General features: G+C 44.1%; 1 protein-coding gene across 4 annotated transcripts in view; it reads right to left on the reverse strand.

Moving 5' to 3' along the window:
• The window catches only part of VPS35L (VPS35 endosomal protein sorting factor like), an 83,307-nt gene that overhangs the window by 19,901 nt on the left and 50,995 nt on the right, over nucleotides 1-12,411 (reverse strand). For all 4 annotated transcript variants that reach the window (XM_081888876.1, XM_081888873.1, XM_081888875.1 and 1 more), the window contains exons 22-26: nucleotides 11,335-11,415; nucleotides 5,835-5,898; nucleotides 5,187-5,285; nucleotides 4,302-4,379; nucleotides 3,914-4,028 (exon numbers count right to left, since the gene is read on the reverse strand). In XM_081888876.1, the coding sequence (XP_081745002.1) occupies nucleotides 3,914-4,028; nucleotides 4,302-4,379; nucleotides 5,187-5,285; nucleotides 5,835-5,898; nucleotides 11,335-11,415 (437 nt within the window). The remainder of the gene's footprint in view (nucleotides 1-3,913; nucleotides 4,029-4,301; nucleotides 4,380-5,186; nucleotides 5,286-5,834; nucleotides 5,899-11,334; nucleotides 11,416-12,411) is intronic.

Below are 12,411 nucleotides of genomic sequence, written 5' to 3' on the forward strand. Positions count from 1 at the left end.
TTGCATAATATTTTTAGGGTAACCGTCTCGTGTGTTAATCTAGTTAGCAAAAAACTAACTGCAGACCCACAAAAATTTAAAGTATGGAAGATTTTTAGTACCATGTGCAAGAGCATCTAGGACCAGCGTTGACACTGGGAGTGAAAGGAGACAGTAGGGCAAATAGGAGGTAACACTCACAGAAGCAGTGGGAACACTTCAGATTTCCAATCCAATTTCAAGACCCTGAATTCTTTTTTTAATGAAGTGGGTGGTAATTCCATACACAAGCCAAGGGGATCCTTCAGTAGAATTTCAGGCATCCATTGAAGCCTTTGGGGAAAGGCTGGTTAGAACAGGGAAGGGCTACAGCTCAGTGGTAGGGCATCTGCCTTGGATACCGAAGGTCCCAGGTTCAATCCCCAGCATCTCCAGGTAAGGCTGAGAGGGACGCCTACCCCAAACCCTGGAGAGTAGCTGCCAGTCAGTGTAGACAATACCAAGCTAGATGGGCCATTGGTGTGACTCAAGCAGCTTCCTATGTTCCTTACTTTGAACAAGCAAATGCACCCACTAATTATCCAGCGAGGTGAAACAATAGTGAATGAGTTAATAACCACAGCAGAGGAATGGAAAATGACTTCACACTGTGGTCTCTGCTTGGTTTGTCTACAAACAAGCCAAACAAACAGAAAGTGCACTGCACTGACTTTGCAGCTCTATTGTTTTCGCAACTTGCTCGGATGGAACAGTCAGCTTTGCTCTAAATCCCCAATGAGGCACACGGCATCATGCCTAAACAAAGAAATAAAAACCAGTAGCCTTGCAGTGAAAGCCTTAGTCAGCATCTGATGTCAGCATGTTTGCATTTACAGCTGGAACTTACTAGCACATGTGCAATTCTGGCAACTTTTGTCATCTCCGGAAAGGGGCAAGATTTAACTTGCTTGAACTTGCACATGTCTGAAGCCATGCCGATCAGAAAGAACATGTCATACATGCACAGATTCTTCTATGCTCCACTCCCCGCATCCCCAAAACAACCTATGGTCAAACTGTCATAAACATACAATCCTACAAGCCTATCCTGCCTTAGAAAACACAGGTAATGATAAAAATGGCAAACATATGTAACTGGCTCTTCGCTAGTCACATTAATGACCAAATATCGTATTTTCTGCCCTATAGGGCACACCGGCCCATAGAGCGCACCTAGTTTTTTTTGGGGGGGGGGAATAAAGAAAAAAAATCCCCCCCCCAGGCCTGAGCTTCCCCCGACCCCAGCCCCCAGAACAGGCTGCTATCCGCAAGCCTTGGGAGCCCGGCGGGAACTCCCGCCGGACTCCCCAGGCTTGCAGATATCTGCCCAAAGCCCGGGGCGTGCTCTGCTGCGCTCCCCAGGTTTCGGGCTGTAGGCTGCTGTCTGCAAGCCTTGGGAGCCCGGCGGGAACTCCCACGGGCTCCCAAGGCTTGTGGATAGCTTCCTGAAGCCTGCATTCGCCCCATAGGACGCACACACATTTCCCCTTCATTTTTGGAGGGGGAAAAGTGCGTCCTATAGGGCGAAAAATACGGTAACTTATTATGAACCTGCCTTGCCTTGTTTTATTATTCCACGTTTATTTAGAGCTTATTTACCCTGCTCCTCAGCCAAAAAGGCTCCCAGGATGTCATGTACAATCAGAACAGTACCTTCCTGCAAATGTAAAAATGCACAAGCGGAAAGGAGCAGGGAGGGAAGAAGGAAATAAAATTCAAACTCAATTTCTAAACAGTTGTTCCCATAATGACCAGCTGGCAGGAGAGGCTGGTAGAGCAGCACCTCTAGCAAAACTGATGAAATGAGCCTTGTTTGCTATCTCTTCCACCGAAGTAACTCTGCTGGAATGGCTGCCCCCAGATGGCAGCTGAGGGAGAGGAGGCCTCACGCAGCCGGCCTGTCACACCAGAGCTGATGGAGGGAGGTCTGTGTTTCATCTGTTTAAACCAAAGGTCCATTGAACACAATGCCTACACTGAGTGGGAGCAACACACAGCGTAGAGTCTATGAATCTAGGACAGAGATGGGGAATCTGTGGCCTTCCTGATGTTGCTAAGACTACAGCTCCCATCCACGCTGACCCCTGACCACGCTGGTTAGGGCTGGTGGGAGTTGTAGGACAGGTGGAAATCCCCATCCCTGTTATAGTAACATAGGCTGCAGATTTATTCCAAGTCACACCAATGGTCTACCTGTCAGGAGTACAGCTTACACTCGAGTAGGACCCTGGCAGAGACACATGCTGGACTGGAATGTTCCCTCCCTCCTGATCGATCGTTTGGGAGCTTCATAAGCTTTCTTCAGCCCGAACATCAAAGCAACTGATGCCAACTGACACCGGCACACTTAGGGATCTGCAGTGTTTGCTCAGCTTTGCATGACAGACCTCAGCAACTCAGCATTTTGGCTAATCTACTTTATTTACATACAAACACACACACACACACACACACACACACACACAGCACTGCAACATGGCTCCTTCTCTCTCTGGCACCAGACAGCAAAGAGGAAAAGGAACAAAGGACAATTGTCCCACTTCACGGAACACAGTAACATAAACATCCTGTCTCTGTCACTTCCCACTCAGTCAATACACCACCAGGTGATAGACAAAAATCCCATGACTGCAATCACGGAGCAGGAATTCTAACACTACCTAGTTCAGCACTATCTGCACATTGAGCAGTGGCTCTCCAGAATTTCTAAGAAGAGTCTTGCCCAACCACACCAAGATATGCTGGGGACTGAATCTGAGGGCTCTGGCATGCAAACTACCCACTGAGCTACAGCCCTTCCCTACACCATGTTGTAAGCTCATTCTGAGAAGGCACTAACCCTTTATACATCTTTCAACCATCACAACCCTACAACAGGAAGAACAGCCCAGAGGGCAAATGTTCAGGACATCATCTTCTCGACTGTAAAAACGGCAACAACAAGAAGCCTCGTTCTGCTGGAAGAAGGGTGTCACACACTCTTGCCTTTTCAAGAATCCTCCCCAAACCAGGCTGTATTGCTCTCCACTCAAAATGCATTTATAGGGATTCCTTGTGATATAACTTTTGCTACATAAACCATGACACTGACACCTGTCATCAGTTATGCATTGTTTCTAAAGCCTGAAGATGTTGTACCAAATACATCTAGCACAAAGGAAGAGCTTCCACCAAAACGAACTCCTCTTGGAAAAGAAGGGTTGAAATGTTTTATGGGACTAAACATGTAGCAGTTAAAGACTTTTCTCTTTTTTTTTTACAGGCAGAGGAAGGTTTTGTTCTGAAGGAACAAAAACAGTCTCATTGTTAAGCAAATTAGCATGTCAGCATTAACGTCCTTACCACTTGCCAAAAATAATGCTAGAATTCTTAAAACATGTCACACGTTTGTATGCTCTGCTTGTTTTATGTCTTGCCTAAAAGCAAAATCCAGGCTCTGAGTAGTGTTATTTAATCATAGGTTCAGTAGCGCTTTTAAGTAAAATGTGCGCATTCCTTAGATCTTAGAATTCCAAGCTCTTATCGTGCCATGCCTACACTCTTTCCTACACGATTTCTTTTTTTTACTAGCTGAATACTTTCCCTTAGCATGGAACACGGGAACATAGGAAAGTGCCTTATACTAAATCAGACCATTGGTGCAACCAGCTCAGTCTTGTTCTAGAGTCTAAACTGACTGGCAACTGCCAGGGTTTCAGATGGGGGACAGTCCCAGCTGTACCTGAGATTCCAGGGGACTGAACCTGGGACCTTCTGTAAAGGAGCCATGACAAGCAAAGGAACCAGCTCCTTCCCAACAGAAGCAATCCTCATGTGTTCCCCCCACTGTAGCTAGAAAGACTGCTTCCTAAAATAATAACTTCTTTTACAAATGAAGAAAGATCATGAGGCTTACCTTGCGAAAGGCACTGGTTTGCCAAAGCAATCTGTCCAGAGTGCAGGTACAGATTGAGACGAGAAAATATGCTTGTCAAAGATGGAATTGTAATGAAGCAGAAGGCAACGCAAGCCTTAAAAAAAAAAGGTAAGAAAAGTTTTCAAAGACTATTCTGAACATGTCTTAAATCAGAGGTTTGGGGGAATCGTGGCCCTCCAGATGTTGCTGGGTGCCAAATCCCATCACCCCCACTTAAAATGACTAAAGTGTACTCAGAAATAGTGGGAGCATAAGTACAACCAGGCCCCCCCCCGTGCTAAACCATGGTTTAGCGCTCTGGCCAATACAGACCATAGTTCATGCAGAAAAAACAAGGATGAAGAATTCCTTCAGTTTTCACACCTACCCTGACAAATGCAGCCGTTTTTCTGGAATGATTCCCTTTCATCACTTTTCGCGTTTCCATCGCCAGCTGGTTCACACTCTGTTTTTAAAAGATTATGTTACCTACAAAAGCAACTCTGCAACTCAAACAATTCAAGGATTTCTCCAGCAGAAGTCAATGGAACTAAATAAATAGCAAATATTCTTGTTTAACTGATATGAAATACAAGCTTCAGGGAAAATGAAAGCTATAATGATGTGCAAGGAGGGTTGTGCATACTATGTGCAAAAACAAGACCAAAACCCCACATGAGGATAACCAAAATTTGCCTGAGTTCAAGGGTACATTCCATTCAGGTGAAAACACTTCCAGAGCAAAGCAGGAGGAATGTTGCCTGGGGAGAAGAGGTGTGAGGTGGGAAGGGTTACAAGGGTCAGAAAAAATGGCTGGGGGAGTGTGTTTTTGGCCCCTGAAATTGAAGTCCTCCACCCATGACTTAGGGATAAGAATGCCACCTTTAAAAATTCAAAACTAGTTGCTGTGCTAGTTTAGTGCCCAGGAGCAATCAGTTTAGACTGAGGAAAAGTATATTTCAAATACTGTTTTTCCTATATGAAAGCAGGAAAGAGGAACACTGAAAATGAAGGAGGCAATTCAGAATATTCCCCACTAATGAGCTATCGGCTCATACGACTTTGTGCTTTTCAATTTGCAGGATGAATTCACCAGCAACATGCCAAATATCAATATAAAACATGATGTACGAATGCAAATTCTCTGCTGTTAAAATGCCAACAAAATTGACCTTGCTCTGTAATGAAATGCAAGGAATGACGGAATGCAGCAGGAAAAAAATAGCTCACACAGCTCCTGAAGTCCTATTTCAACTTAAGGAAGAATGCTCACATGAATCAGCTGGACGAGAACAGGTTCCAAATTGCAAAACATTGATCTGGCTTCAACATAAAAACTCAGCTGCTGCTCAAAGTCACGGCCAAATGAAACCTGGATTTAAAAGATTCACAAAGTCATTTCTTATACAGGACTCTGGCATCCAGTTACCCATTCTTTCCATCTCATTTGATGCAGTGCAGCGCTAACTCTTTCATGCAGTATTTACCAAGCAATGTGGTTCATATCACATCTTTTTTTTCTTTCACTTCGTTTGACAGAACCTTTAGGAACACACAACTCTCTGATGCAATGGGGGCAAAACAGCAGCCCCACTGGATGAGAGCAAGAGGTCTATGTCACTCAGCACGCCTCCCCCGCCCCCCAAGTGTAAAGCCAGATGCTGCTGTGAAATTCACAAGCATAATTACAAAGGCAAGCCCTGCTGTGCATCTTCTAGCATCCTGAGGTATACTGCATCTGGCCACGGAAGGTTTAATTTAGGTGTCATAATTAAAAGCTAAGGGCCAAACTACACATTACATCAGATATACTGGGCTTTCTTTTAAACACACACACACTGCCAAAGCCAAAAACTAGCAGCCAGTTAAAAGCACAATTAAAATGCAGATTAAAACACTGACCAGCCCAGCAGATACTCACCATTCTCAAAAATCCATTTATCAAAGAGGCTAGCATTCGTTTTTCGTCTTCTAGTGTCAGCGCACTACAAAAAAGCATCAATAATTAAGAAACCCATTGAAAATAAATTGATGCTACATTATTATTATTATTATTATTATTATTATTATTATTATTATTCATTTCCTTTCTATACCGCTTTATATTTTAAAGAAAAACCTCAAATCGGTTTATAGCATAAACGTGAGAAATGAGCCCTGTTGAATTCAGTGCGGCTTACCCCAGGGTAGGGATGGGGGAGGAATCTGAACAACTCTCATTTCAAAGCAGATTCACCCGAGCTGATCTGGATGGATCATGACCTGGGGAGAATGCCGAGGACCAAACAAAAGAGGCTGGGAGGGGCACTTTTGACTCCCTGGCTTGAGGTTCCCGACCCCTGAACTACAGCATGCCAAAAGATGTCTGTAGAACAGAAAAGTCACACAAGCAATGTTTGGAATGCCCCAGTCACTTGACTTGCAGTCAAGATGGTGTCTTTCTACCTTGCTACCAAGTCCCATTTATCACATGCAAATAGGAAGCTGCTCTATACCATTAGGTTCCTCTAGCTTCGTATGGCCAACGCTAAGTTGGCAATGGCTCTCCAAACTTGCAGACAGGAGGTTTTTCCTATCCCTACCCAGAGATGCCTAGAATGAAACATGGGACCTTTTCCATGCTATGAATGTGTTCCACACACACGAGAGAGAGAGAGAGAGAGAGAGAGAGAGAGAGAGAGAGAGAGAGAGAGAGAATATGATAACAAGAAGAGGTTTAATACTTGTGCAGATCATGAACCAAAAGGAGATCAGCAAGTGCAGCAAATTATGCAACTCTCAATGATTTGAAAAAACTACGTTTTTACTTCTTTATAAATTTCACTGCATTGTGAACCAGGGAAAGTGGGAATAAATCTCTAGAATCCTAGAATTGTAGAGATGGAAGGGACCACAAGGGCCATCAAGTCCAACCCTCTGAAATGCAGGAATATTTTGCCCAATGAGGGGCTCAAGCCGACTACCCTAAGATTAAGAGTTTACCAACTAAGCTATCCAACATCTACCGTGGGACAAAACTGTTTTGGAAAAGAGATTGAATCCACCCTGTAACAGTGAGCAGTCATTGTTTGCAAATTACCAATTCCAAAATTAATTTAGGATAGGGCCATAGAACACAACAAGGGTAAATATCTGCACAGCAAAAGTAGCACATCATGGTGCGATACACTGGGCCAAAACAATAGCCATAAACTGCTGGGATATTGGCGGGGGGTGGAGGGTAGCAAATTCAGTTTCATATCATTAGCATTTAATTTGGTTACCAAATGGGGAGGTAATAAAACCATACACATTCAGATGAAAACAAACCACGCTCAATTACAATTAAGTAATCCAGTTTAATCCTGGGCATGCTAGTCCCTGGTGTACCATTTTGCAATTCTCCTAGTGCAGACACCAGATGGGAACAGAGTAATTGCTCTGGAATACAAATTCAATTGGAAGGGAAGAGTGAACCTTCACCATGATTAGCTCATTAGGGTTTCGCCATCCAATACAGGCATAACAAGAAACTGATGGATGGTTTGGAAGATGCGTGGAAGGGAGCACTGGGTCCCCAATAAAAATTGCTAATTTAAAAACATGACCGCAAAGCAGCTGTTTAAATGACCCACACAGTGCTTTAGCTTGAGTAGAGCCCAAGCAGGAAAACGGCATTATCTAGTTCAACTTTTTAATGTAAAACACACTTTAACATTTGGAACTGCAATGGAAATGTTACCAGCACCTCTGTAAGGCAAGTCTGTATTGTCACTCCATATAGTAGACAGGGGGACTGAAGCTGGCTACCGTGAAAATAGGACGCTGGACTAAATTGGTTATTGGCCTGATCCAGCAGGGTCTGTTTTTGCTCTTGTGAGAGAGTGCAGCCTGTCTAAGGCCACCAAGCAAGCTCAGAGGGCCTTCTTGGTAGTGGCACCCACCCTGTGGAATGCCCTCCCATCAGATGTCAAGGAAATAAACAACTACCGTATTTTTCTCTCTATAAGACGCACCTAGTTTTTGGAGGAGGAAAACAAGAAAAAAAAATATTCTGAATCTCAGAAGCCGGAAGAAGAGGGATCACTGCGCAGCGAAAGAAGTGATCCCTCTTGCTGTTCTGGCTTCTGGGATAGCTGAGCAGCCTGCATTCGCTCCATAAGACGCACACACATTTCCCCTTACTTTTTAGGAGGGAAAAGTGAGTCTTATAGAGCAAAAATACGGTATCTGATTTTTAGAAAGAATCTGAAGGCAGCCCTGTTTAGGGAAGTTTTTAATGTTTGATCATATTTTTAATATTCTGTTGGGAGCCGCCCAGAGTGGCTGGGGAAACCGAGCCCGATGGGTGGGGTATGAATAATATATGATGATGATGATGATGATGCCAGAGGTGACATTCAAACCAGGGACTTCCCAATTTGCAGCACAGGTCACATCCACAGCATACATTTCAAGCAGTCTTCTAGGACTGTAACAGTCATGGCTTCCTCTAAAGAATCCTGAGAACTGTAGTTTGTTAAAGGTGGCTCTGTGAGTGGTAGACTACAGTTCCCGAGATTCTTTGGGATAAGTCATTACTCTTACATTTGCTTTAAATGAAGGATTTGGATGTGACCTTTTCCTTGGTCACTATTTTTGCAAAGCTTTGCAATACAGCTCCTTTTGCAAAGGCTGGGCAATCCAGTTGATGCAGGCTCTTGCAGATGTTGCAGAATTATTTCAGAAACAAAGCAAGATTTAAGGAAAAAACTGTTTGGCATTTGAATCCAACCAAGTTTCACTCCGAGTAAACCTCTTGAAATTGGTGGGTGCAAGTATGTCTGGTCCATTAATTTCAAGGGATCCACTCTGAGTAGCGCTAACAGTAAACACAACCCAGTACTGTTACGAGTGCATTTGCTAGAACTTATTGCCCTGGTAACTGAGACCAGATTAACACCTGTACCAGAAGAAGTCCTTATAAAAAATTTCAACGACTGATAGTCCAGGGCAATTATTTTATTACTCCAGAACTTACTAATGATAGCAAGAATTATATGGATTCAGCACTAAAAAGTTAGTCCCATTCCTGCAATTAAGGAGTAGATGACCAAGAAATAGAAATGGACCAAATGGTTGTTATTGTATGCCAAAGAAATAGGCTGCATATTGAGATCCCTTTAGTTCAAAAATCATGTTTTCTGTTTACAGGAACAAGATTTACAGACATGGAAAATCATTTGTTTTTTTAATGTGCTTTGTTTATTTATTTTAAAAGGTGAATTTCTGCCTTTATTAGATAAAAGGACTAAGGAAGCAAAGATGATGCCAGAAACAATTAAGATTTTGTTCTCAGCGACACCACCGACCTCCTGTATTGATCTCATCACAGTGTCGCACAGCAGTTTTGAATCTGGTGGCACTGTAGAGTAGCAGGAAAGGCAAGTGTGTTTTGCATCTCCCTTGCCCATAAGTCCCACACGTTTCCAGGTAGGACTGGGAATGTCCTTCAGCTTAGCTTAGCTCAGTAAAAAAAAAGTCTCTTCTCTGAAAGCCCACACATTTGCACATTTGCTATGATATGTAAACCAGGATCAGGGCAAATCCTGCAATTGTGACCAAATAATGGAAGGGAAATTAGCATGGCTGGCATTTGAATGCAAATCTCTTAACTGGCACTTCTCAGACTAATGCGGCTATCTCTGAAGTTTGCACTTCTAACATTGTGAAACAGTTCAAAAGTGCATGTGCATATAAGCACAAAAATGCATATATTCATGAAAATAATTTGCAAAAATCCACCACACTAGGGAATAAATTGCTGGCAAAAACAGGGATACCGTGGGAAATGCACACATAAATGCACGTGGGTTTTTAAGTGGGCCTTTAAATTCTTTTTGCAAAGCTGATGCAGATCCGGAGGAAATGTGAACTTAAGATCAGAAGAATGAGAAACTCAGAGAAAGCAAGACCGAGATCCGTAGATCTTGTGAGTACTGTATTTTTCGCTCTATAAGACGCACCAGACCACAAGACGAACCTAGTTTTTGGAGGAAGAAAACAAGGGGGGGGGATTTGAATCTCAGAAGCCAGAACAGCAAGAGGGATTGCTGCGCAGTGAAAGCAGCAATCCCTCTTGCTGTTCTGGCTTCTGGGATAGCTGCCCAGCCTGCATTCGCCCCATAAGACACACACACATTTCCCCTTACTTTTTAGGAGGGAAAAAGTGAGTCTTATAGAGCAAAAAATATGGTAATCTTCCCTCCTTGCCTGGCATTAAAAGGCATCTATCAAAATGCGCCCCCCTCCTGCCCACTGAAGCAGGCAACCAGCTGAGCACAGAGACTGCCCAGGCACCACAAAGAAAGAAAATGCAGAAATGACATTTCTATGTTCTCTTCCTGTAAGTTCTTAGCATCCTTTTGGCACTAAGTATCAGGGGAGCCATGGTTTTCCCAGTAGTGATGTATGGAAGTGAGAGCTGGACCATAAAGAAGGCTGTTCGCCGAAGAATTGATGCTTTTGAATTAGGGCGCTGGAGGAGACTCTTGAGAGTCCCATGGACTGCAAGAAGATCAAACCTATCCATTCTGAAGGAAATCAGCCCTGAGTGCTCACTGGAAGGACAGATCCTGAAGCTGAGACTCCAATACTTTGGCCACCTCATGAGAAGAGAAGACTCCCTGGAAAAGACCCTGATGTTGGGAAAGATGGAGGGCACAAGGAGAAAGGGATGACAGAGGAAGAGATGGTTGGATGGTGTTCTCGAAGCCACAAACATGAGTCTGACCAAACTGCGGGAGGCAGTGGAAGGCGTGCCTGGCGTGCTCTGGTCCATGGGGTCACAAAGAGTCGGACACGACTAAACAACTAAACAACAACAAATCAGGGGAGCAGCTTTTTGCTGGAAGAAGAGTACAAAGGAGTACCTAACAGGAGAGAGTATGCATTTCAAAATGGCAAAAAAAGCATTTAAATGTGTTCTGTTATTTACTTCCGATATTTGTTTGTTTTTAAAATACTTGTCAGGTATAAGCATACCCATATCAATACTGTATTGTTCACTGGAGTTGCGAGTGCTTTTTGGAGAGGCACTTTAACTGACACCTGCATCTCACAAAGGCATTTCATTTTGTTTATCCCTTTTGACACTCTTGACATTTATTCCCTGCCGCCTCTCTCTTGCTCCACCCACAACCCATTTGTTAAGCTGTGAAGTCACCAGCACATCCCAGATCATCTTCTCTTTGTTTTGCATTTAGAACAAAGCAACGTTTTAAGGAGCAAGCAGGCCAGTGCTGGTATTTTGTTTTCCTGCACACAGCCCTGAATAAAAGCAGCACATGGAAAAACAGTTCTCCAACCCTGAAGCCTTGGCCTCAGAACTGATCACAACAACAACAACCACCACCACCGTTTAAAATGAAATTCATTATAAGGAGACAGCGAAAAAACCTTACTTCACAGAATCGTGCATTGTCTTGCACACATGCAGAAGGGCATTGAGGATGACGGGGTCCTTGGTCGGCTCCAGTTGGTGCCTAAACAACACGTTAGGAAAAACAAGAAGGAAAAATATTATTTGCAGTAAGGTTGAAGCTGTGATGGTTTAACATGGGTTACGCAAAATCAGATTGGGAAGGGGGGAGGCAGCATATGTCACGGCTAAAATGGCCGCTGTTTCTTTAATGCGAATAAAGCTGGGTCAGCATGACTCAGCGGTCTGCACCAAGTTGTATATATAAGTGAGAAATGTTAGTTTGTTGCTGAGGCTGGTGTTTGGGTTGGTTGGTGCTGGTGTGTGGAGTTATTCAGTCGTGTTTTGCACAAAGACTTTTAAGAATAAAACTCTGCAAGGATATTCTCGTGGACTCTTTTTGTGCCGACAAGGGTCCGAGGACCAGGCTGAAGAGGCAAAGGGAGGTCAGAACCTTTTCCTCCTTTTTTTTGCTTTTTACAAACACTGACAGGTTATGGGCCCAGTGTTTCTGAGCATGTGCAGAGTGCAAAACGACTGACAGCATCTCAGCAGGGAGCTGGTGAGTCCTGGTGGTGTATGGAGCCGGTGGCTGTGCGTTGGAGCAGTTGGTGGCAAGCTGTAACTGTCTGCAGCGACGCTGGAGCAGCTAGGATCTGAGGACCAGAAAAGCACTCAGCGTCGGCTACTGGAACAGTTTGAACTGCTAGAGGACCACAGTAGGCAACTCACAGAGCAGCTACACCAGTTGCAGAGCCAGGCGGGACCTGAGGGTCAACAGAGGCAGCAGCTAGAAGCCGGTGAGTGCCAGCCAGGACCATCTAGTGGGACTCTAAAGAGAGAGTCTGGAGAGTTTGCTGGAGGCCCCACAGAAGGGGCTCAGCAAGCACCAGCAGAGATGGCAGATTTCCAGTCTTCCCAAGTTGTAAATATTGGGGGAGGCATCCCTTTTGAACTTCTCTCAGAAAGCAACTGGCTGAGTTGGTCAATTAAAATGCAGCAGTTGTTAAGGAGAGATGGACTATGGGACTGTGTTGAAACTGAGGTTTTGAGGACTGAC

This window comes from Podarcis melisellensis (assembly GCF_964234715.1).
Source record: "Podarcis melisellensis genome assembly, chromosome: 14".
Classification (NCBI taxonomy): Eukaryota; Metazoa; Chordata; class Lepidosauria; order Squamata; family Lacertidae; genus Podarcis; species Podarcis melisellensis.